The sequence below is a fragment of the Solea solea genome, chromosome 5 (assembly GCF_958295425.1).
Source record: "Solea solea chromosome 5, fSolSol10.1, whole genome shotgun sequence".
NCBI lineage: Eukaryota > Metazoa > Chordata > Actinopteri > Pleuronectiformes > Soleidae > Solea > Solea solea.
The window spans coordinates 18961439-18988831 of NC_081138.1; the positions used below are offsets into that span (position 1 = coordinate 18961439).

Consider the following 27393-nt stretch of genomic DNA (forward strand, 5'->3'; position numbering starts at 1 on the left):
ATACACGCTGAAATATTACATACACAAAGAGAAGGCCCGCAGGAAAGTCATTTATCTATTTCACACACACACTCACACACTCTCTCATATCGTTCTCTCCTGCAGAGGTCCCCTCACTGATGACTAATCTGTCTGGAGGGATCACTTCATTTTTCATCAGTACATTACGCCAGTGCAAATGAAGGGGACATTCATTCTGCACTGTTGTTTGATACAGAGTAAAAGTCAGACAGCGAGGAGGAGAATGATAGAAAGGGAAATGGAAGGAGAAAGAGGCAAGGGAGAAGGGAAATTGAGAAGATGTGTGCGCTCGTATTTATTTAGGACCTTTTCTGGCATAAACACTGCACTATACTTTACCAGCACTGCTTATGCGGCCCAAAACCTGAACCTAATAAGGCAGAACCTCATTTCTAGTATGATATGAAGTGTCCCAAGAAGAATAGCTGCACACATCTGCGTGTATGTGTGTGTAAATGGAAATAATCAACGTAATGGGTGGTGGGAGAAAGAGGGGGTGCGGATGTCAATCTTTCTGTATTGTGAATGAGTGCACTGGTCAACTGAGGGTGGGAGTCACTTTGGCAGTGAGATGAAGACGCTGATAAGCGTGAATTAGGCAGAATATTAATAAACCTCTCAGGCAGTCCTCTCACCCACGTATCATATCACGATGGAGTGGCCACACGCACACACCCTTGTATCACTCCAACGTACTACGCGGAACTTTCAGCCGACTCTCACGTGCAAAATCAAATAAACGTGACGATTTTTGTGCCCTTGTATTGACACTTGATCTCAGCATAGAGTTAATTAAGTGTAAGCACACGTGCTGGGATACACACGTACACACACACACACACACACAAAGCAATCCCATCTGGACTGCTCTCATATGTTAACCAATAATTGGATAGTGCCATTGGGTATAAGCTAATTTCAGCTGTGGCTACATTAGTGGCGGGGATGTGAAAGGCTCGAAGATGTATTGGTCATCGCTTACTCCGGGTTACCTCTGTATCTCACACTGGATTGTCTCAGAACACCGTCTATCCCGGAAACCAATGGATCAATGGAGACACCGAGGTCAATACATTATCTGCCTTATGATCTCCACTTGTACTTTCATATTTACCATTGTCCAAGATCAGCATCACATGGCTATGGCTGCGTTTCTCACTATGCCAGTGTTTCAATTGGATTTTAGATTACAACGAAGCATCCACAAAAATGATCAGAAATGAATTCTACCTCTCCACATTTGTTTTTAAATGAAGGCTATAAAAGACAAGCAAAAAAATAAAAAAATAAATCGACAAAAGTTACACACCGCAGCTTTAAACTTTAGTAGAGACAATAAATATCGACCGTTTCATAATAAAACAGGATAAAGAGAGTGGAGGTGCTCTGACTGTACACAATTTGGACTGAGGGTTTCATTTTACCAATGCAACGCTCTGTAAGTCATCATTAGATGCAGAATATAAATGATAAAAATGCTGAACGCTGTTCATTTTCAGACAGCAACTTCTTCTGGATGCAAATCAACTATTGTTGGGAGTTTTCGGCAATCCATCAAGCTAATGTTCCACTAAATCAGCAGCTAATGTCTCAGACGCACACAATCTGCTCTTTTACAATGGGCCATTTCACTGCACTGACAGGGTGTGCAAAATGAGAGAAGATGATGAGGAGGAGAGAAAAATAATACAGCAACATAGATTGAAAAGAGAGACGCAAAAGAGAGAATAAGTTGGTATTTGTGCACTTCCTCAGCAGATGCTTTAGGGGAATGTGGAAATAGACAGATTTGTTTTACTTGTGTCACAGGACACATTATGCCAGCATGGGTACAAGTTACAATTTCATGTAACAACAAACAAACAAACGCACTGGTTAAACAGATCAACCAGCAGTTAACTCAACCGCCATAGTAAAAGTGCATGTTTTCTTTCCAGAGGAGATCAATATTAATCCTTTACCGGTGCAAAATTTGGTAACTTGTGACCAATCAATGGAGGCCTGTGAAATTATATGATGGTAAAAACGAATGACGGTCAGTTGATGAAATCAATCAGGTGTGTTGGAACCGGGAAACACCTAAAACATGCAGGACGGGGTCACTGAGGACCAGGATTGGGAAACACTGTAAAAAAAAAAAAAATTATTCTTGATTTCTTTTTTTTTTTTTTAGCAGACGGGCAAGAAACCATATGGTACCGTCATGGACCTTGATTTTCTACATGAAAATAAAAAATATAACAAAAGGAAAAATGTCTTGACATATACAGTACTCCAATAACACTATAGCATTGAAACTATAAAGGTATAAGCCCATGTCTGGAACAGCGTTAAGGCAGGAGGATACAGGGAACTGGTGCCCAAGTAACACAAACTGTAAATACTGCAACGGTGATTATTATAGTCACCATGTTTTTTTCACTTTCAACAGTGATATAAGCCTCTCATCTCATTCCTAAAGAGACAGCATATCAGCTTATTTCATGATGGGGTTTGGTTCAGGGAGAAGCAGCATTATTAGAGTTCTGCAGTTATTTGACAGATTTCAATAGCGTCCTCGATTTTGAACCGTGGCCAATATTTTTCATCTCGTCTTGCTATTGAAGAAAATGTGCATGGCCTAAGTATGTTTTTGAAAGGTCAAAGATTATCTTCACTTGCAGAAGCTCATTTAACCTACAATCCATAATTACACCAGAAATCTTAAAATGAGCTGCTTTTGTCAACCGTGTCTGGTAGAAAGAATGGGAAGATTATGCGTTTAGTATTGATGCAATAACATGCAGATGTGTTATGAGACAACTAGGTTATTACATTTTCATCAGTAAAATCAGATTTAGTTGATTATTTGATTTATGTGCATACATTTAGAAAAGTGATCAAGCATTATGGATATTTTAAAATTGAAAGGGAATCTTGAGGAAATAAGTTACTGACACATGACAGACACACATATGTCTAAACTAGCTTTTTATTGAAATAGATGAGGGGAGTGTGAGCTATTGTAAAAGAGGAAAAGCAAAAACAAAGAAAGACAACAGGAAGTTAAGACATATTAACAAAGATAAATAGTAATAATAAAAAGTGTTTATGTTTTCTCCATTTCTTAATCAGTGTGAGCCAGATGGCAGAGCAGTACTGCCTTCTGCCTCTAGTATTATCAGGATGAAGGGGAGTCAATAGATTGTGGCCACATAAATACGAAGCTTTAGAGAGAGGGAAAAAGAGAAAGACGGGGAGAGGGGGGAAAAACACACAGTAAGAGATGACGTGGCGATGATCGAGAAGAGATTAATGATAATTTTCCACTGGTGTTCTTTCCTTGATAACGGAGAACAAGTCTCCTTTCACAACAGCAGTGTAAGCCTAACACTGCTGCCTTCATCTGAGCTGGGGGCAGCTTTGCAACATAAACAACAAAGAAAGAGAAAGGAGGAAAATTGAACTGGTTTGATTTGTCACTGTCACCCCAACTTCACCCCTCTCCACCTCTTTCCCTCCCAGAAATGGAGAGAAAGCAGGTATATTGGCAGGAAGGTCTGGGTTCTGGCGATAACAATGTTGGCTTTGTTCCAGACTGGAATTGGACAAGTGCTTCGAGCCGCCACCCAACACAACAATTAAACCAGCCCAATGCTCAACACTGCGTTTTTGACATCGTGCAATTTGGCGGAGGCTTTTCTCCGTAAATCTATGGGATTTCAGCACAGCTGACGCTGCAGGCAACGCTGTGCTCGCTGATAGCAGCAAATCAGTTCCGACTGACAGCGACACCTGTTGCACAACAAGCTCGGTTTATTGTCTCCTGAAATTTTCCAAGCACACATTATGTAAACAGCCTAATAAGGACCCACCTGCCACACCAGCACACAGGTTTGCACATCTATTCTTCTTAGGACACTGCACTGACTTCCATTCATTTGGACAGCCTAAACAGAGCCCTATCCCTAAACTTCATCACAATTAATGCCTAACCTTAACTTAACAATAATTCAAATATTAGCCCTAAACTTAACCAGTTCCTCAGAAATATAAGTAACAAATACAAGTCCAAGAAACACACACACACACACACACACACACACACACACACACACACACACACACACACACACAGTGCCCTATCTTCATCAGAGTGGACCAATGGGCTGTGTCATATCTGTCTGAGGTGCATTCAGGTGAGAATACGGGTCATTCAGACCAGAACAGACACTTCCACACTGGACGCACTGACAACCCCTAAATGCACACCCACCCAACCCAGTGTTGTTTGGTTTCCTTGTCGTCTGATTCATTTGTGGAAATGAAATAAAGGAAAGGCAAAAATAACACAACAGCTCACTGTAGCCAAAGCTGTAATTTACATTTAAATGTCAGTAAGTAAATCCTCTGCCTGAATCCTGACCCACAGCTGTGTATTTTTTATTAATCATGTATTTTATTATATTATAATATTAATATTATGTCTCTCCTCTACTTTTCATAACCCTATTATATAAAATAAAGCATAAAAAAAAGGTTGACTATAAAATCACAGATGCTGCTCCGATAAACCAACTTCAAACCATCAAACTACCTTCTGCAGCACAGTGATGATCATTTCTTTGTCCTCTCACATTCCCACCTGACAGAAACTGACATCAGCCATTTTCCTCAGCCATTCCTTCCCTCTCCTTTTCTTTAATTTTGCAAAATTATTCCGTATTCAAAGTTGCACTTAAAAAATTTCTTTTTGATAAAGCGTATAGTTAGGGCTGGCTCAGGGAAACCTAAACTATCCCTTAGTAAAGCTGCTGTAGGCCTTAGACTGCTGGAGGAACTCCTTTGGTGCACTGGGCGCTCATTACATGTCACTAACCTTTTTCTTCCTCTCCTCTAGTTTTTTTTTTTCTCTCTCTCTGTCCTCATTCTGCAGGTACATGATCCTGATCCAGACCTGATGCTATAATTAATATTATTATCCCTATTATTAATAACCTCCCTGTGCTCGCTCCGAGGGTACCCATGACTCCTTGGCCGCAGGATCCAGATCCAGTTGCAGGGTTGTTATTATTAGTAGTAGTATCAACATCATCATTTTTATGCCATGATTAATATTGATATCAGTATAATTTTTGCAACAATTCATGCAATTGCTTGTATAAATTACAATGCAATACCACGACTGATATAGAACGCATCCCTCTTTGCTTTTCTCTCCCCATTTTTTACTTTGAGCCCAACCGGCTGAAGTAGATGGCTGCACATATTTGAGTCCGTTTCTGCCAGAGATTCATTTTCAAGGAGTTGTTTTTATTCTCTCCACTGGCACCAATGCTTTCTCATCTCCTCTATAATATCATATATATAATAATATAAGGTTTCTACTATGTAAAGTGCCTTGAGTTGTAATGTATGTTGTGATTTGGTGCTATACAAATAACAATGTTTTTGATTAGATCGGCTGAGATGAGTCAGAGAGAACCTCATGCACTTTGTCTAATGATCACTTCAATCATTACGTGGTGGGCTAAGGTCTTAGCTGTGGAAATTGATAGTGATGCTGTTCTCAGCGAAGCTTAATATATTTATTAAAAGCATGCCAGACACGTGGCTGCTCTTTAGTTCTCTTTTAACTGTTGTGTCCAAATCCACTTTTAAAACAGCTGATTCAGTAGCAGAAAAAAGATGCATAGTTGACTTGTTGGAAAACTTGTGGAAAACATAACTGTGAAAAAGCTAAGCTAAGCTAAGCTAAAATAAGCCAAGATAAGCCAAGCTAATTTAAGATATACTTTTACTGACGTGCATACAGGGGAATTCAAATTGACACAGCAGCACAAAGAATAGCAGTAAAATATAATTAAAAATAAATAAAATAGAAATAATTACAGCCACAAAATAGCAAATTAAAGGATAAATAGGATTTTACAAAACATATTAGAAATTTTAGATACAATGTGCAATACAAACAGCATAAATGTGAAGTACAAGCTTCTGCCAGGGAAAGGCTTCTCGATGACAGTGACACAACAAATGAGTTATTTCATATATGACCTGTGTGTGTTTCCTAGTTGTCTCCTCACCTGCTTGTCAAAAGCTGCTTTCCCCTTTATTTAAAGTCCAGATGGGTGATAACTCGTCAGAATTGGAGGACACCATATGTTTATCTGTGTGGTGTGGTTTCTTTGTGATTCCTGGGAGGTCGCACACACACACTGCTGCTCTTGTGCTGCACTCACAGCTGCTGGTAATTCTGTAATCAGTATTAATGTGTATTTATCTCAACTGCAGTCAGGCTTGAATCTGTGTTATTGACTACTCATGCTGGCAGCATCACCTGGAATGGCCTGCAATGCTTACTCATAAATCTACCTCCGAGTTTGTTGCCTTCCCAAGTTTTTCTTAGTTTTTTATGTCCGTATTATTTGTTTGCTAGAAGCATTAGGTAACTTTGACCACAATCCCTTTTTAGTCTTTTCTTTTTACACTTCGTTCTCCTCTCTGGGAGCATTTCGGATTTTGTGGTGGATGATACAGCAACTGTATGCAAGCACTGCAAGCACAAACAGTTTTTAACCCTTTTTTTTTTGCCAAATAAATAAAACAGCATGTTTAAATGAAGCAATCTCTCCCCTCTTGCTGTTAAAAGAGCCTAATCAAGCTGCCCCATTCCCTCAGTTCTTGCATGCTTGCATGACATGTCCTTGAGAATAAAAAGAGAGGAATTAAATGACCCGAAAACCGTGATATGAACCAAACTATGGATTTTGTGAACCGTTCCATCCCTAGTGAGGAGAGTTCTTCTGTCCAATCACATATACGACACGAAGAAAAACTGTTGGATTAGTGGCTGACAGCAGTGTGTTTTGTTTCACTTAGTGGAAGGTTTATGGAACTCCTGCTTTGTATAATTGGTAGTTGTTACTTACCAGCATTGTAGTAGCGGTCCAGCTTCTCCCATAAGGGCTCATCCTCACGCTGAAAACTGGACAGCTTAAGAGGTTCATAGATGGAACCTGGCAGAGAGAGACGCCCATTAGTACCACATTTTACCAGTGTTACTCTCCTAGATAATGACCTATAATATATTTTATTATGTCTTAAAGAGCCAACATACAACTTTTGTTTGCTAGTGCTTCCTGTTTGGTCACTGTCCTGCAAACGCCAGTAAAGGTTCGCGAGCTCTGTTGTTTTCTATATAATAAACGACCCTGCATAAAAACCACCACGGGTGAATTCTGTTCTCTTCATTGTTTTGGCTACAGTATAACACAGTTGCTTTGTGCCATAAAGCGAGTCATCTATTTTCTGTGAAAACCCTATTCCAATGGCCAGGAGACTATATAATGAAAGCAAGGTTTCTAGAGGGACAATATGAATGCTGATGTTGTTGTTTTTCTAACAGCACTATATCCACAACATCATAATGACATATTTAAGACGTGAAGTGATATGGATAGAATGGTTTTCATCTCAGTTACATTGTAATTGCTTTGTATTATGAGTCAGTACAGTCTTATTTGCTATATTTCAATATGTGAATGGGAAAAGGTTTGCATTCAACTATAGCTTGTGGATATTTCCTTTCATCAAATCATCCCCATGTCGAATAAATGTAAGATACAATACATACAGAGAAAAATGACAACAGACGCATGCATTAAGCCAATTTGCTTTTTCACTGCAACATGTCATGTCAAAAGGCTCGGCACACAAAACAATATTCAGGCCCTGAGCTTGAATCTGACTTACCACCAGATTCACATAGTATGTAAAGTATACTGTATATATCCTAACATTATCCACATGTCTAAAAGAGAGCGCACTTTGAGGGAAACCTCCATCTGTTGGACTTTCTCTACTTTCAGACGTTTTTCACTTTGCTGAGATTTGCATTTTAATAGGTTCGACCTTGGGTCAATACCGCAGGTACTGAAAAATTCACATTCTCACTGAAATTTGCATAATTTCCATCAGCTTCAAAGTTGCAGGGGACAAAGCCAATCCATATCTATTTCACAGATAACACTTTTAAAGAGCATAGAGGAAGTCCAATAATTCACTCCTTTTAATTTGAGATTAGACAAATACTTGCTGTTGAGGTTTGACTGGTGTGACACAATCCCATGACAAACATCAGACACGCCGATGTCTATCATACCTTTCAAGACATTGTGAACCGCTGTGTGTGACCTCAATAATACTGTACAGTCATGTCGTGTCACTTTTAAAGAAGACAAAAACACGATTAACAGCTATGTCTACAAGTAACACACTGTATGAGCGATATCACTACCTTGTATTGTTTTTACTAATATATTACATTACTGTATATTGTTATTTCCAACACAAACACTTTAATGAGGAGACAATTTAAATAATACAGTGGCATAAAGGCAAAGGTGTTTCCCTATGATCATGAAACAATTGAAACTGGGATGTACATTAAGTTTCTTGTGTCCAGACGACAAAATGCACTCTTTACTGGTCACTTCCCTGGTTTTCTGTTCATGGATGACCGCAATGTTTTTTTTTCTTCGACAATCTGGTGCCAGTACTTACCGAGTCCGAGCAAATCCTGATGAGGCCGAACACTCGCAGCCACTGAACCAGCCATTCTCAAAAGGTAAGATTAAGGCCAATCGTCTCTCTCAGATAAATCACAAATCTACAGCAACTCACAGGAAGGAGTTAGTAGAACAGAGTTAGTTTTTAGACGTGCATGAATCGAAAATGAATTACACACCCTGAGGGTAAAGATGATCATGAGCAACATGCAAAAATGAATTGCAATGTAATGTATTGGCTTAGGAGAGAAAGATGTTATTTTCCTTTGAGAAGTGTAGAGAAACAGTAGATTATTATATTTTTGGTAAAAGGAATAATTACTACTATACCTGCTACTACTATAATGTAAGTATCTTCAAAAATTAGGACAGTACTTGAAAATAACTATGAAATTATGATTTTGGAACATGAGAGGGGTAGCCTTAGAGTCAGAATAATGGTCCATGGTCCATAACATCCACCTCAAAATACTGTGCCGCTGTATTAATGTTACATGGAAAGTAGAAGTAACGAACGAAAGAGAATTCAGATTTGTTCTAAGATTGGGAAATGTTATGGTAGTACAATGATTTATGAAGATGTGTTATTGATCTATATATTACCCACCAAATTATTATGGATACAGGTTTATTAAATACAGTAAAGGTAGCTGATGAAGTTGACAATGTTACAATTAAATACATTTATTGTTATTACCTTGGTATCACAACAAGGTGGGACAAATCAATATGCAACCATGTCCATACGTGTAGTGATAAATACAACGGCTATGACGTTTGTTTTCCTTCACTACATTGTGTATACCACCCTCCAGAAACATGAGGGGATCACTCATAGAGAACATGGCTGAGTAATGTGCAAGAATATCATAGCAGGAAAATACCATCTAATGCACTACACTAAGTACTTTTAACTAGTGACCTGGTGAGAGACTCTTAAAATAGCTCGTCTGACCTTTCAGGCTTGCACTCTTCAGTCACTTGTAACACCGTACTATGCAACCTTATAAGCACACAATCTCACACAAGCACAGACACAAAAAGCAAGCAACCAACAGGCGAGTTATTTTGTACAATAAAAGTAAAACGTCAGACCTGCTCGTTTTAATCGGCCTTTGAATTCCAGGAGTTTCCAGCCGACATCTGCAAGACTCGCCATGTTTACAGAGTCTCAAAATCGTCAGCAGGTTTTGTAATTTCCGGTTAATACCTTCAAAATAAAAGACATATATAATTCTCCTGACCAGCTGCAGTTATTTATAAGCAGCGATAAGACAAAACATGATGTGTTAGCAAACAGTTTAAAAACAAAAATGTGTAATTAATTGAAATGAATGCTGTATGTTCGCAGTGCCGTGATTATTTCACTGTTTGTTAAACGTTTATTTATAATTAACCTTCCCGCTATTCCGGCTTAGATCTATCTAAATCTTTTTAGCTTGACGCACCAGTCAACTGTCAAGCCATCTCGGTTGCACGACACTAACGTAAAACAAGGAAGCGCAATTATTACATTGTTTATCCTTATTCGTCCATATTAGTTCGACGTCTTACCAAGTAAACGGGAAAACAGAACAGAATAGATATACAAACTAAAACCCGAAATAAAAATCGACATATAACGTCATTTTAAATTCAAAAAGCTGCGGTTTCTGCCTGACGTAAATCAGAGTGCCGTATTGCAGTTGGTGTTGTGTACAGCTGAAGAGACAGCAGAATGTGGATCATCAAATTAAATAGTTTAGCCGCTGTATTATTTTTTGTAGGACCGTATAGCACATTTGCTCTTCAGGATGTAACTGTCGACCTTTTCGGTGCCGAAAATTACGGGACGGTGGCAGCGTTCGGGGATTTTAACTCGGATAAACAGACAGACATCTTCATCATCAGAGAACGTATGTCGATGATTCAATACTAAAGCTAAATAACCACGTATTTCTACGTATACGTAGAAATGTATAATACAGTAAGGCTTACGTGTAATGTGGAGACGATGATGGATCGAAATTCATGTCTAAAACTAACCATTATAATTGAGTGTAACTGTACAGTGGCATGTGATCCAGTATTGCTTACAAGCTAGTTCCTTGTTCGTTGTAAAAATAAAATAATAATAATAATAATAATAATAATAATAATGGAGATCTGTTTAATGTAATGTTTATGTTGATTTCTCACTGTTTCAGAGTCTCAGTTGGTGATTTTCTTGGCTGACCCGAAAACCCCTTACTTCAAACCCAAAATCAATATCACAAAAGACCTTTTGCCAAGGTAAATATACACATTTACCTTTCAGTAAAACATTTATAATCATTTCTAATTTATAAATTCATAAACTTTTGACTTCTTAAATGTAATGTTCTCATTCATTCTGTTCAGCAGTGCTGAAATAGGCAGGACACTGTGTGTATTTGGTGGTTATGTTTGCTTTGTAGGAGGGGTTGTTTGCATAGGAACAGAGCAAAAACAGAAGCTCCACTTTAATCAATCTTCTATATGCTTCCTGTTTAAGGGACACCATCATCACCAGTGTGGTCCCTGGAGATTATGATGGCGACTCACAGATGGATGTCCTTCTTACAGCTCAGACCAGCCCCACAATAACAACAGTTTTCATCTTCTGGGGGAACAACCGGACATTAGGTACAGCTCATGCTGCTCATGGTGGAGGGAGGACAGGGAGCACAAATGTGTTTTCCTTTGGCCTACAGAGAAGTCTCCCTACACCACTGACGTGAATTTTAGGATGAGCCACTTACACTATAGCCTGACATATTTACAATAATAAAAATAAGTTTAAAATCTTTACGAAATAGACCCCTTTCTTTCCATAGAATATTTGAGATTTATATATATTAATTGTGAATTGAAAGTGTATTTTTTAGTCAAAGAAGTATATAAGAGCTCATTAATGGTTGAATGCCATTTATTTGTTTCAGGGTCTTAGTGCTGTTAATGCTGACTCACCATAACATTGTCATGGTTTACTTGGACACTTAACCTGGTATCATTCAGTCTTGATTAGAAAAATGTAACATGACAATGACTTCAAATTTTTTGATTGCATGTAGAAGATAATTGAATTGATTAAAATGTAATTAAATAGAGAACCTTTATTATTGTTGAGTACAGTGAAATTAGAAGCTGTACTTGTGAAAATATGTTTGTTATTTACAGTCAGAAATTTAAACTGTTAGCCTGATGTGATTTACATAGAGTTCTGAGAGACTTTCCAATCCCTAATGCAGATATGAGTGGTTGGATGACTCTGAACAAGACCTTCACAGATCAACCTCTTGTTATGGAGTAAGTATCCATCTGAATAGTGTTCATATAAAATCTGCACAGAGATTTTGCTTAGAATACTGTGTATGCTTACCAATAAAACATGCTTTTGAAATATTGTATTGTGTTAACATAAACAATTTTGAAAAGTTAATGACATCTTATAAGCCTAAGAAACACCAATGTTTTTAATATGTTTTGGTCAAGAGCAACACCACCACTAAATTGTAATCTTAACTACATAAGTTGAACTACTTCTCCAAACCTCTGTCACATAGTAGTGTTTTTGCAGGACCATAATTAGTTGTACAATATCAATTCAAATGTCAACTTATTTAAACAGTTTTAATAAAGTGTTTGATTTCATTCACACAAATCTCCCACAGTTTCAATGGGGACATGGTTCCAGATATTTTTGGATCCACCAGCCAGGGATCTACTGAAGTTTGCTATCTCACCAAAAGGTAATGTCATCCCTAGTGTTGCCTGACAATTTCCTATGTTTATTTCTGTTGTTGTCATAACTTTTAATTTCTATTGTTGCGTCGGTGTTCTTCTGTTCAGGGTCCAAGATTGGCGGAATGCACTGAGTTCACCTGTCAAAATGCGTCTCCCTCACTCTAATGCTTTCATTGACCTCAGCAAGGACTTCACCGCTGGTAAGTCCGTCATATTTAATTGATATCCAACAGTGTGAAGCTTCCAGTGTATGTAGTCTGCTGTTCATGTAATACATAATAATAATTGTAATCCAGTTGGGTGCAGAAGTACCGCAGTTCCATTTACTTTTAAATGAGAAGTTTTTATTTTAGATGTGCAGCTTTGTGTGAGAAGAAATTAAGTCACTTGGTCTTGGAGGCAGGTAAATTGGAGGGTTAAGGTTATTTTAGTTATCCTCTGCTTCAAGGAATTTATATGGAAACAAAGGAAACAAAATCCCAAGATTGTGTGTTGTAGGCGTTGGTGGCAGATGAAACTGTATTTAGTGCAACTGCACTGCAAACTGTTATTTCAAAAAAGAAAAGAAACAACAACAACAAAAACAAATGATGGAAATATGACTACACTAGTGTAAGGAAGAGATATTATAACAGAATAAGCCATGTATGTATTGTTCTGTGTAGCATTGTAGCTCACAAAATAGTATCTGTGCTCCAGTTTCTGAAATGAGAAGTAGCACATACAGAGAGGTGTGGTTTCTCCTTTTGGCCACAAGGTGGAGTATCCGCTAAAGTGAGCACTGCTCAGGAGTAGACTATTGTGCAGCCCGCCCCTTTCCTTTTTTTGATTGACAGATAAGTGGCAGGCTCAACTCAGAACCCATGGGAGACGTGCTTGATTCTTTCCGGTTCCATAGCGATAGCCGCGCGCCAGAGAAATTTATATTATAATTTTCCAAAGGTTGAAATCTACTGTGCTGTCACAGACCAGACACATGTGTCAGTCATAGTAGATATCTGGTTGGATGTACACGCGTTGCATTTCATGCTGTTTCAGAAAGCTTCAGGTAACAATGGAGCGACAACTAACTGCAAGTGTTGCGACTTCTAGGTAGACCACAGTTAGCAGCTTGTATCACTGTTTGGTGACAAGCTAGTGTGAGTTGTGTCTCTCATACAACGGAACCACGCGTGGGCAATGCACCGTTGACCGAGGTTTTCACTCATGCCGGTGTACTGTTAAGCTTGGTCTTGGAGAGGCAGTTGGCACAAGAGTAGTTTGGAACTTCTGCTCGTAGTGAGAAGAGGTTTTGGAGCTGTTCAGCGGTGCTGGGTGATATAAAAAATTTTTTATATCACGGTATTTTTCACAATTTCAGCAGTATTTTATTATGCATGAGCATGAGTAAGTGCTCCAGCAAGAGAGAAGCGCAGGCGCTTGTATTGAATGAGTGGTTGAGTAAGAGAGAGGCAGTGGCGGAGTTGAGCAAGTGTGTACTACTCGTATTGAGTGAGTGGTCGAACAAGGGAGAGGGAGCGCCGGAGTTGTTTGTGTGTGTGTGTGTTGGTTAAGGTAACTATATACATTATACTGTATATGTACATTATATACAGTATATACACAAGAGGTGCAATGTTGCCGTCCACAGGAATAAATGTTTTTGTCCAGAATTCAAAGTTCAGTGCCACATAATCCCACCCCTCAAAGTCCGCACCACATATTTTAACTGTGGTGTTTAGCACCAATTGTCTTTCAGTATCAGCACAGTCCCCATGATGGATCAAAAATCTGTCCCTTTATAGACTTACATGTTGAAGATATGTTAAAATTGCCTCAAATGCATGATTCCTAAATTTTGTGCCTAAGACTTTGCCTATCTTTTGGATTGCAAAGGCATGCCTGTGTGCATGCGCCACTATAGCGAGAGACTATGCTAAAGAGTTGTGCACCCTAAAGGAATCGGAAATACATCACTTGACCGGCACTCACTGTAAACGAGCGACAGAACATTTTTGAACTACATTTGAATGCAGATTACACACGTTAGTCACGGACTGTATAATGTGTAATTCTAAATTGTTTTAGATGATTCCTGTATTCTTCTTCATGTCAGACTGGTGGGGTGGCGCCCTAGTGCACTCTATGGACGGGCCACCACTGATCAGAAGACAGGAAGTGGTAGCTCAGGAACAAAAGCACAGCCAGTAGCATCTTGGGTCATTAAGTTCATGGATGGCTAAATGATCCTGTTTGCTTGAAAGACCATGCATGATTTCACATTCACTGCTCATCCACTCTCGTATACTGTAAAGTAGTTTATACGTACAGCCGACTACAGTATAGTTGTCATTCATTTAAATAAAACAAGCCCTTAAGCTTTTATAGGTTTGAAAACCTAGTAAATTAGTAAAAAAAAAAAGCTTGAACATTTTACTTTCAAAACATAACTTTCAGTCCAACATCCTGTGGTGTATAATCAGCAGCTCATTTGCAATCTCGTCCCACTTACAATCACTTCCCCGCTCATTTTCTGAGTTGTCAGTATCACAGGATGAACCTGCTCACCTATAAACGGCAGTGATGAGTTTGGCTTCCAGCTGCAAACATGATGTCTGGGTGCATGAAGACATACAAGTCATGCAGACCTTTTCCTTTTACAAACTTGAAGTTAATTGTTTTCTACTTTTTTAGATGATGCTTGGTTTGTAACACTAAACTCTTTGCATGTAACGGGGAGCCAACAGAAGGCAGAAGTGATGTAGCTTTTAAACTTCACACACAACTCATAGACATTCCTACTGAAGTACATACCACAACGTTTAGCTTGAAGAAACTTGAATAACCAGAAAAAACATATTTAATTCCACCAATTTTCAAGTTGACTAAGAGAGAAGGGAATAGCTATTTTCTTCACCAGTGAATGAAGAAATCACCCTGTTCTTGTTTTACAACATCTTCCTCCTGCCAAGCCCACTTAGTGTAGCACTGTCACTTAGGCTTATGGTAGGATGTTTTTTTTTTCCCCCTTTGGAAACTAATCCTCATGTTCAAGGTATTCAGAGAGGATTTAGTCAAGTCATACTCACTGCAGGTATCTTTTTGTCATGTGGTTTATTTAATGGGCTTCCACAATTTAACCAGAGCAGTTAATTCATATTTAATCTGTCTAGGGATTAGGAAACTGTCAATTAACATCCACATTATTTGACAGAATATTTAAATTGTTGGATATTGTCTGATTGAACCTTGTTTTTCATTGGCTTGACAATCAGTCAGTCAGAGCAATGACCTACAATTTAGCTTTCCACTTTTATTTTGTCACTCTCTGTATCAGCATACTATTTAAAAAAAAGTTTATAAGCGATCTTGGATCCATGTTTTGCCAATTTGTGTTGGTAAGTGAAGCCACGTCAATGTCAGCTGCCATTCATGATATATATTTTTTATTCAAAACAAAAAAAAAAAGGACTTTGAAAAAGAGGATTTGCCCTTTCCCTTTGTAATGCAGGGACCAGGGTTTCTGACCTGCACTTTACCCAGAGAGCGATCACAATCTTTAGTTTTTGGTGTTGAGTGAATCTAAAAGAGGGAGCTGTCATGTCTCCCTGCTGTATATTAGTCACTGATTCTTACACAAACACATTTCACACATTTCTGCATGGAGGTTGCATGTTCTCCCCGTGTGTGCGTGGGTTTTCACAGGATTTGTGGTTTCCTCAGTCACAGCCACAGTCCAAAAACATGCAGATTTGGCGATTAGGCAAATTGAACACTCTAAATTGACCATAGGTTTGTGAGTGAATGGTTGTTTGTCTCTATATATGGCCCTGTGATGGACTGGCAACCTGTCCAGGGCATACCCCGCCTATCGCCCTATGTCAGCTGAGATTGGCACAGCACCCTCCGTGACCCTCATGTGGAGGATTAAACCGGTAGAAGATAGATAGATGGATTAGAGCCAATGAAAGAAAAAAACCTGCCGTACATCTGTTGGATGTCTGACTCCTCGGCTGCCACTTTCTATGAGGGCATACAGATGGAGGGAGCACGTGTGAGAGAAAGGGAAAGTAGGCAGGAAGTGGTGGAGGAACAAACCTAAGTGGGAGAGGATGAATGCAGGGGAATGGTGGGAGGATGATGAGCAAAACACTTGGGTCAGCCCTCAGCACAGCTCACTGTTTGACTGGCTGTGACCACCTGCTCCTCTAAATGCTACGAATGTAGCTGCACATTCTAGCAGGGAAAGAGTGAGATGTGAAAACAGTCTAGGTCCTAGTGTTTAGCGAGGTCAAGATAAATATAGAGAACTAATGATAACGCCCTATCAACTATGATGTTTTTAAAGATTCTGATAGTATGATAATAAAGGTATAACAATGCCTCATGTAAAACACACAGGGCTGCAAAACAAACTGAGAAAAAACACTTGGCAGGCCGTATGTATGTTGAGGAACCATTTGTGCCTCCATCTCTCACCTGCCAGTACTGTAATACAGTGAAGAATTGTGTTAAGTGTGGTCCAAGGAAGATGAGGGCTGCTACAGGGTTGTTTCACAACTTTAATCTCAGCCCAGTGTCATAGCTGTAAGTAGTCTGTTGATGGTGAATTGGCTGACCTCACTATGATTTCAGTGAAAGACAATCTGAAATGATTTCCAGGCTTTTGTCAAGGCCTTCTGTAGCTTCTGTTTTCAGACTCTCCAGCCAACCAGCCTGGCAGCAACATACTGCATGTGTCTTGTAATCTCCATTGTTACTAGCATCTTCTTCGAGCCAGTGTTTTAAACCGCAATCCATTCACAGCAGCCCTGTATTACACACGTTTGTTTTTTTATCAACTTGTGTTGTGTTTGTCCTCACACAATGAGGAGTTTCAGGAAGTGTGTAAAGGATTAAAATGTCACATACATTTAAGGGATGCTAACTTGACTTGCGGTCATTTTACACTGTGAATACACTGTAAACCATACTGATGTTTACAGATAGGTGGGTGTATTTTGCACCTACAAACACTGGTCATGAAAAAAAAATAATAGTATGTTGTTATCTTCAGTCGTCATTCAGCATTGAACTGGCTTTGTTGATGTAATTGCTCTGTTCAGGTTACTTTTCACCACAGTGACAACTAATTAGCCGAGCAGCTTTTGCAGGGCAGCTGGCAGGATTATCTTAGTTGAATAGATGGCTGATTTGAGCAGGTGTCACCATCAAAACCAAACGACCACAGGAGATGCCCCAATTATTTCAGTGGTATGGACTGGGAATATTTACCAGTCTTGCATCTGTCTATGCAATGGTGCAGGATTATATCAAATAAAGTCAATTCAGAAAGAGCTATGACGCTATGAAGAGGACATTTTTAAAGAAATCATGGTCTTAATTGCAAACTAATTATATTAAGATGCCATTTTGGCAGAATGTGCACAAAGACGGCAACATTGGCTTAAAGAACCGTTGCTGGGCAATGCATATGGTAATACTATGAGCAGCATCTAATTAAACTAGCTCTGTATCGAAGTGTCTTGCTGATTGTCTGGCTAATAATTCAGCAGTGGTGGGGGCACACACTTTGGGTGAGCAAGAGAAATAACTGATTATGCAGGGATTATGTTTACATTTGGCTGTCAGGCCAAGGTATTTTTTAATGGCCAAATTAGTAATCACGACACTATCAAAAAGAGAGACATTCGTTCTGTGTGAATCATGTTGTTGCAGACATTTATGTTTCATTGCTCACCTTTTCTGGGGTTTATTGGTTTGTTGACATTGTGTTTAACGCACGTTTTGTTCCCATCATCCAGTAAACCAAGGGGAGCGCTCCTGTTGTACATGTGATGTCGGCTAACCATACAGTTAAGGCTGGCCGATATGGAAAAGAATCTTATCACGATATCCTTATTATTCGATATGGATATATATCACGATATAATTCACTTCAATATTTCTGTCAAGCTTAAAGGTCCCACTTCCCTCTGAAGTGAAATGCAAGTAAAAGAGAGTGTTATTTAGGTGAAAATATTGTTTCTTTTTGTAGAAGTTGCACATGACAACTGTAGCACGTTCTGCAAATGAATGAAAAACCAAACAAACATACATGTGACTTGACCAATTCAACTTGGAAGCTAAGTGTGACACAGTTCTTCTATTCTCTCTCTGCAGTTTAAAGCAGGGAAAGAACTGTCTGAGAGAAACGTTCGTGGCCAGAGAGTTGTAAACGAGGGTCGATTACTTTTATCAGCTGCTTAAATTCGTTATTTTCCACCATGCTTGATTGCACCATGTCTTTGGTAATAAATGCAATTGTGTATGTGATATCAGCATTTTTGTTGAAGACAGTGAAGACATTATGGCCTTAACGGGAGAACCATCGGCACGTACTTGCGTCTCGGACTGTAAAGTTTTGCATTTTGTGTTCTCCAGGGGATGGCACTGCTTCAGGTGTCTTCTTCTGGGTCTTCTTATAACACTGTCGCTCTAGGTTATGTTAGGATTTTCTCTCGCTCTCACTTCTGGCGTGTTGGTGAAAAAATTACCACTTGTTTGCTTGTCTCACACTGTGTGAGTCAACCTGACATTTCAGCCACATGATTCGTTCAAAGAACCTTTTCGGTCAAAACGTGGATGAAATGACTTCTTTCAAAGTGATATCGAGTGTATCTTGTTTTTATATCGAGGGAAAGTTATTGTTTTATTGCCCACCCCCTTCACATAATCAGATCTGATATTGATCCTGCCATAAAAACATAAGCAACCCAACAAACATGCTCATTACGGCCAATTCAGAAAGGCATTTTCATTGATTTAGCTACAGTATGTCTACTTCACACACATAGCTTCATTATGTGGAACTGTCTAATAAAAGAAACAAAGATATATAATTGACAATTACTGTATTGTGTGGTTAACTGTAACAGAGTCAAACAGGCAAAATAAACACCGCTTATTTTGATGAGCACAGGTGTTTTTGCAGATAAATAAATGATAGGAATAAATGAGGCGGAGTATTTCCTCTCTGAAACCCACAGTACTGTGACCATAGCCTGCGGTCATATTGTCTTCCCATTTTTTTCTGTCCCAACATAAATTCTCTTTACATAAAGGAAATAACATGGATGTCTACTGTATAAAGTTGACAATATTGATATGAGATTTCTCTTTAATTTAGGCTATGGCAACCTACTCTGGGATTTGATTTATTTTTTTAAATAAATCTAAAGCCACTGTGAAGTTGGCATGTTTGGATGGTAAATTGAATTTTTGAGCATGGTCGGTGGCCATGAAATTTGACACAGATTATGATTGTCACCACAAGTAGGTTTAAAACACACAGCAGATGATCTGTAATCATGTAGTGCAGTCATTCCCAGAGACTGGGTTGGGACCCTCACATGGGTAACAGTAAAAATGGTCAGAAATGGCATATGACACACAAATATGCCAACTTTGAATTGGGTCATTGTGGTTTGAAATGACTCCCCATATAAAAACACTGATCTAGTAAATGGTTCCCAGAGAATTCAGCCATTTGTCGAGTCCAGCTCATCAAAAGGCTGTGTTCATTATAATTAAGTTTAAAATTAGCCTGTTGCATTGTGAATGTTAATGACCACTAGCCTGTTATCACTGCTATCTATGCTATCTATCACTGCCTCAGAGACCCACCAGTGTGGCTGTAAAATCTTATTATTGTTTGCTGTAACTAAATAAGTGGAGCTGATACTGAACTCCAGGGAGTCTCCTGAGATTCTCCTGCCAGCTCCCTAATCTTCCCTAAATGCCCAAGTGAGCACATGTGAGAACGCTGCAGGAGAAACTCCAGAGAAACCACAGCAAGTAAGAAAAAAAGAAAAGGAAAAAAGTTTCTTGCTTCCTGCATGGTCAAACCAGCCATCACCCCTTTCTCTGGATCCTCGTTAGATCCCTGTGCTGCTACATTCATTATGTGAAACGTCCAAGTCAGATGGCCCTGCCCACTATTACTCTTTTTGTTCTGTTATAGGGATTTTTATTCCCTCCACTGTTGCCAAGTGCTTGCTCATTACGTGAATTGTTTTTCGCTACAATAATGGTAGTTCTCAACCCCACTATTTTAAGTGCCTTATGCTATGATTTGGTGCAATAAAAATAAACTTGACTTGAATCTATTAATTTGATTTAGTCGTTAAAATTGGCAGTTAAGGTTTCTTGTTGGATTTCAGCCTCTGATAATGATAATGATGTGGTCTTGGTGTGGACCTTAGACCCATATTTTACCTGCACACAACAATACTGTATGTAACAACAAGCACTGCATATATTGCTATACATTTAATTTGTCTATTTTGAGGCAAAGCAGAGAGTGCTTTTATAAGAATTTTATTATAATATGTGTAATATGCCTTGTGTAACTGCACTGTTGGTGTATTTAAAGCTCATACAACGCACATTGCTCCTGATGTCTTCACACTTAATTGATGTGCATACTGTACACACACACACATGCTGTTCCAGCCCATGCAAAGTGCTTTTATCTTTATACTCGCACATACAGAGTTGTACAACACAAAGAAAGTCAAAGGAATAGGCTGTGTGCGTGTGTGATTGAGAAGGTTTGGCCATAGTTACTACCCTGTAATGGTTTTAGGAGATTATTTTGTCCGGGAATAGCATTGCTCCATTCTCTACCGGTGTGTTTTGCCCCCTTTGTGAATGACTCATTTTGATAGATCAGCATGGAAGTCACTCAGCGTGCAGGAGGTATTCATATGTTGGCCCAGAGACGATTATTTTTGCAGTGCTTTTCACGTTGTGCATTGGCTGAGTTCTGCGGTTATCTGAGTGTGTGAGTGTATGTATGGTGTTGACGTGAGGGAGGCTGGTGGTTGTGTTCCATCAGAACCTGATCTTCTTGTATTCATATGTACGTGACTGAAGTAACTTTTGTGTTTGCCAGCAGTATGGTTTTGGTGTAGGTTTGTGTGCGCGTGTCTGTGTGCAGTGCGTATGGTATTGGGTGCATATCATTCTATAAAGCAATGTGGTTGCCATGACATTTTATTCGTTATTGAAAGTGTTATGGCAGTCACTCAGTCAGCCGTCTTGTAGCCTGTGGGGAAAATAAATCTCTCAAAGAGAAAAGCATGTTTAAAGATGATCTTCAACCCCCCCAGTGTCTGTTAGACATTTTAACCAAGGAATAAAAATAAACTATCATATTTCATAACAAGTACAGTCTTCGTGGTTGCACAGCTCAACTGGACTGTTCCCTCTCAGCCGACAAGGTATGGCACGGTTATATATAAGAAGATTTTCTTCTGCTCCTTCTTTCGACACTAAAGTAAATCGTCTCTGTGGGCCTTGAGCAAGTTTGAAAAAGCTTGTTTCACAGTCCACTGGTTCCTTGCTAGCAGTGGGACAGGGCCACATATCAGTGGAGGTGGCCAGTGAAGATTTGGCTTCAGATTCTTCTGCCCCGCACCTCTGAAAAGGACACTCTGACATTGTGCATTTCGCTATAAATTTTTAGAGAAGCTTGTAAGGGAACATGATAAAAAAGATTATCAATAATCATTTTGTAGCAGTACACGATGTACTGTAAAAATGAAGGGGCTATAAAATTCATAATGGTGTTTTCAGTCGTGCATAATCACCTGAAACTAAGACTCATTGTGTTTTCTTAGCCCCTTACATCTGCCATGTTGCACTGCCATATTTATCCTATTCTCCTAGACACACGTAATATAGAGATAATATGAGCCAAGTTAGTTGGTTGCAAAATGCAACTCCATTGAAAGATGCCACCAAATTCTACACACGGAATCAGCATGTTTTATATGGACTGTTTTAGGGTTACTTTTTGTGAGGCCTTTTTCTCCGACACCACTGAGCTGTCCCCACGTTCTTGTGAATTGCTCGAGATGACCAAGCTTTGCATTCAGGCCTCCACTGCATGGATGACCTTCCCGAGGATCCCAGCCTCACAGAATCAGCGTCACATTTTAAATCTTATATTATAGAATATGGTTTTTATGTACAGGGTATTGTAGCACACACAGGTAGAAGGTATAGGAGGTATGGGATACCTGCAAATGAGGATATGGGTTGTTTTTCCAAGGCTGCAGGGAGGCTCCTCACTGTCACTATGTTATACAAGGTCAACCTCCTGTTCATATACTGTAGCTCGCCACACATTAAAATTCTCCTGTTACATCCATGGATCCCTCTTGTTGTATTATGCATGCATTGTGGGACTTTTGAACCTCACTGTGTTGTTTTGCTTAGTTTAGTTATAGTGTTTTATTCATCTAAAAGTCTGTCAAATGACAGCTTTTGTGTTGTCAGTCAAGGTCGAGCCTCTGACAAGTATCTACAAATGAATTATGTAATTGTTTGAATTTAACTGTTTGAATTCAAAACTAGTGTAGGGCTACGGAGTAATCTATTGATTAATATAAACTTAATTTAAACTAGTTTGCAGGTTACTTGATAATAGTAATGATATGATATAGTTTCCTCAAAAAGAAATCAACATAAACCCAGAGTTAAGCCGACAAGTATTCCATTGAGGGGCTGAGGTTGAAGAAAGGTAACTTCATGGCTTTAGTAGCAGCCATAAGAGCATATTTAAAATCTCCTGATTATGAGTAATACTTAGTCCGTTATTCAGACTACAGCCCATGTGTTGTATTTTCGGATGTGTGTGACTTATGCTGCTGTGACATGCCATTTAAAGTTTGCGCAACATACAAAGCACCTTTTGTTTTGTGACACTTGAAAGTACTCGTACACTTTTGAAGCCTTGGATCTGTGGAATCTTTGGAAACAAATTGGACTCTGCTGCATCTTGATCTGAAACTGTAGTGTTCACTGGAGCAAAAAATGACTGACATGACGATACAACAACAACCTATGAATCTGTCAGTTTCCAAAGATGTTCAGTGATTTTCCTCATCAACATCGTTGATTACAGCAGCTTTTTGCTGCAGCTTCTACTCCACACAGGCTCTCGTTGAGTGTCTCTTTCGGTCCTGTGGATACCTTTTTGCATCTTTTCTGTTTGGTTGGTGTGTTCACTGGTATTTTTTAAAAGATATCATTTTTAATTGTCTGAACTGAGGCTTTGAGCTTATTTTATTGTTTGCATGTTGAGTGTGCATCAGTTTCTGCTTCTGCGTTGTTGTTGTTTTTTTTATATTGAAACATGCAGCAGATCAGAAAATTGGACTTGAGGGTTTGCATATTTTCAGACTAACCTTATTGCCTCGCTCCCAGCACTGAGAGCGAGGCAACCCACAATATCTGTTGAGACTAAGTATCTATTTCACTCGTGAAGGCTGTGACATTTCCTTCTGAATGCCAAAGGCCCTCTCTCTGTCCATCTGAGGCATGGATCAGTCCGAGGGTAAGAGACGAGGGGGAGCAAATCGATGCAAACAGACAAACGCAGAGGGCTTGACTGATAGGCTGTGGGATGGCTTATAGTGGGACACGCAAACATAGACGTTCAAGCACGCAGACTTTGTGCTTTCATCCTTGTCATTACATCCACGCTCCACACGCATTCAAATGACATACCCTAATACTTAAGTACACACACAAAGTGGACATTTTGTCCCATGACCCCCACAAACACAGCAAAGAGATCAATCAGCATGGCGGCCTCTCATGAGCCCATCTCCTCAGTAACCCTTAGTGGATACAGCCCTCAACTGTGTGTGTGTGTGTCTGTGTCTGTGTGTCTGTGTGTGTGTGTGTGTCTGTGTCTGTGTCTGTGTGTGGCTTTTCATAGGGATCTTTTCCGAGTCATGATCTGAACTAAGATTAGGTTATGGTTAGTGTCAGGAAGTAATTGTTATGGTTCAGGTTAGGGATAGAACTTTGGCGAGGCTGTCCAAATGAATGGCAGTCAATGCAGTTTCCTAACAAGAATAGCTTTGCAAAAAGCTATCTGTGTCTAACTCTTTGCATTTGTATGTGTTGCTCTCTATCAGCCGTCAGATATTGGAAATCACGCCTTATTCAGAGACATGAAGTAAAGAGAGTTCAGCTCTGTCTGTCCATCCCCATTTATTGTAGTGCCTCGCTACCTCTCTCCTTTCCCACATTTCTGATGGCTCTGTCCTCTTGTGGACTCTTTCTTTTACTTTTTTTTTTTTTTGCAAAAAAATTCCCTTTCATGTTGCCCTACCAACCCATCCACACGGCTTGGAGGCTTTATGAAGTGACAGGACACATGCACACACACAGCGTATCAGACATTAATGCCAAATGCGGCCATGGTGCCAGCTGTCATATCTACTCTGCACTGCAACCTGGATAAACCACTACTACAGCTGCAAGGGCTTTTACAGGTACAAGGATATAAGTGCAATGCTGCTTCTGCTCCTGCTGTTGTTTGCCTCAGATTTCCTCTAAGACTAAAACAATGAGCAGTGGCTGAATATGCTTTTGGAGGAGTACACTGGAGAAGGGAAAACAAGAAGAGAGGGTACATTAAAATGAGTGTTTTATATGACAAATTGAATCTGTCATCATTGTTTTCATTCTCAATCAGGATCTGGAATTAACACCCACAAAGCATTAAATAGGGGGTTGGTTTGGCAAATTAATCAGATTATCTGCCACACTTGGGAAATATTGGTAATTTAATAAAAAATCTATCTGTATCAATCAGTCTGATTCATGGGTGTCTTTCTTCTGCCTAAGTTTTATAGTTTTTGTTTATGTCAGTGCTCATTTAACAACCTATCCATAACCATAACCAACAACAAACAGAGTCAGAGGGAGCAGTGAGTGAGTAACTCATTTGTTATTGGAAATATAAAAATGAACTAAGAAACCTTGTGTAAAAACAGGATCACATTGCCTGTATCTCTGTGCTCCAAACTCAACTGGAGCCTCTCGCTTCAGTACCTGAACCTCACCTAACACCAATAATATTCTGTCGAATTTTAAACTCAAGGATTTATTTATTTAATATTTAATGTTGTTTGATGTTGATCTTTTTAGCTTTTATTACATTTCTTTTCAAGTTATTCATCTACCAACCATTGGATTTCTTTGATCTTGCTTCAAGGCTCCTGTTTAATAAGTTCTGTTGTTTTATAAGCTACATGTGAGCTGAAACCCAGCTGCTATTATGGATATATGTGTGCTGACTGCAAACCTGCTTACTCATGGTTAAACCAGGAGTTATGGCTCTTCTCCCTTGCTGCTGCCGCTGCCGCTGCCCGACAAAACATATTGTATTTCTGCCATAATTTATACATACAGGTATATGCTGCACCACCAGTAGACATTGCTTCCATCATTGTCACAACTAGTCTTTTGTCTGCAGTGCTAAATAATTAAACTGACCACACTTTTCTTGCGTGATTTTCTCAGTTTGGCTGGATGGCCAACTATAGTGCAAACAATTTTGAATAAAAAATGATTGAGATCCCTGTGCTCATGGGAAAACTCACCTCTGTAAAAATAGTTTGATACCATGATTGTATGATTTCAGTTTTTATGTTGCTTAATATTCACATTATACATGTCCAGTCAAATAAGAACTGTTCAGTGATGTTAAAAGAGGTCAGTTGGCTACCCACACATATTGAATGAAGGTTTTAGGGCATATTCCTATTTCATGATCCATGAGATATTGTTTGGCCTCCACAGAGTTCAGACCTTTAGTCCCATTGAGAATCTTTGGAATGTGCTGGAGAGAACACAGCATTCCAGCACCCCCAACACATGAATACGAATAAGAGCTTTGTGAAAAATTGATGCAACTGTGTATTGAGATAAATGTTGTGATGTTGCATAAGCTTATTGAAAATGATGTCATGGTGAATATATGTTGTAATCAAATCTAAAAGCGGTATCTATTTGATATTAAAGGCTTAAGTGACCAGAACTGAGCATGTCCCCAAAATATTAATACATTTCCCAGCCCACCGTCTCACATGGGGCTCCAACATTGACTGGAGCGGCAACCTGCACATGAGATGCAGCCAGTCCAGTTTACTAGTCTATACAGAAGCTTGAGCAATTGTTTTTGCTTCCATTTAATAATAATAATAATAATAATAATAATAATAATAATAATAATTAAAAAAAAGCCATCTTTATTTAATTTTCCTTCTGGTTGTGTGTTTGGGAGAAGCTTTCAATGAGCTTCATGACACCTTGTTGATACTTTTTGGTCTGTGAAGCCAGTTCAGGTGGTAGTGAATAATACAATTAAGAGAGAAAAAATATGGAGGCATTTAAATAATTTTTGAAGCCACTGTATCCATATTTTTTTAAATGTTACTGCCCTATGTATAGTGTTTTCTGCATATATTGTCCCGTACGTGCCATAACATACTTACTGACCCACTTTTTTGTGCCGAAACGCATCTGCAGCAAGGTCCATAAAAGCTCACCGGTGCTTTAATAAGCAGCTAATTAGAAGCTAGCAGGCACAGTAAGAAATGACTTCTCCCAGTGAATGTCAGTGCAGCTTCAACAGCGCTGAAAGCAAAGGTTGCATGGACAGGATAGTGGGAATTAATTTGTATGGGTTTGTGTGTGCAGTATGTACTTGCACATGCACATGGCAAGTATAAGAGCAACTGGGGACTAGTTTAAACTGAGTAATCAGCACAGCTCTACACAATATCGCTCTCCTACCTCTCCGCTCTTCAAAGCAACACTAGGTAACTCGTGCTGGGTGAACATTCTTCCAATTAAAAAGTCAGTGATTCAACAACACATGTTTAAAGCAATTATTTTAAAGTTTAAAAGTTGCTTACTGTTGTTGTAAGACAGTTTGGGCTTACAGTATTGCCATTTTCTAGGGTAATGGTGAAAGGTTATTCGACTACAAGGGTGGGGTGAAAAATTGTAAGTAATGCCAGATCATTGCAACTTGGCCTTTGAAAATGACTGCTTGAGACAATAAATGTCTTTGTGAACAAGTGCGAATTTTGGCACCTTTGTGTGACCGAACATGCTGACATGGTTGCTGCATACGGGGACGATGCTCTTGCTTGATCAACTGTGCAATAGTGGGCAGCTGAAATCAAGAGGGGTAGGGAGACCCTTGAAGATGACCCAAGGTCTGGGCACTGTTCCCCAGCCATCACCCAAG

General features: G+C 39.2%; 2 protein-coding genes across 4 annotated transcripts in view; one reads left to right on the forward strand and one right to left on the reverse strand.

Moving 5' to 3' along the window:
- Nucleotides 1-9752, reverse strand: part of phkb (phosphorylase kinase, beta) — a 72748-nt gene extending 62996 nt beyond the window's left edge. For 2 of the 3 annotated variants that reach the window (XM_058628934.1, XM_058628935.1), the window contains exons 1-2: nt 9666-9752; nt 6933-7019 (exon numbers count right to left, since the gene is read on the reverse strand). In XM_058628934.1, coding sequence (XP_058484917.1) covers nt 6933-7019; nt 9666-9729 — 151 coding nt within the window. In that variant the 5' untranslated portion in view covers nt 9730-9752. Of the gene's footprint in view, nt 1-6932; nt 7020-8565; nt 8672-9665 lie in introns of all 3 variants that reach the window. The other variant, XM_058628936.1, reaches the window with a different exon arrangement.
- A 470-nt stretch (nt 9753-10222) lies between these two features.
- itfg1 (integrin alpha FG-GAP repeat containing 1) overlaps nt 10223-27393 on the forward strand; it is a 114551-nt gene continuing 97380 nt past the window's right edge. Inside the window, exons 1-6 of the mRNA XM_058630204.1 lie at nt 10223-10465; nt 10757-10841; nt 11083-11213; nt 11819-11876; nt 12242-12319; nt 12420-12514. Coding sequence (XP_058486187.1) covers nt 10288-10465; nt 10757-10841; nt 11083-11213; nt 11819-11876; nt 12242-12319; nt 12420-12514 — 625 coding nt within the window. The 5' untranslated portion in view covers nt 10223-10287. The remainder of the gene's footprint in view (nt 10466-10756; nt 10842-11082; nt 11214-11818; nt 11877-12241; nt 12320-12419; nt 12515-27393) is intronic.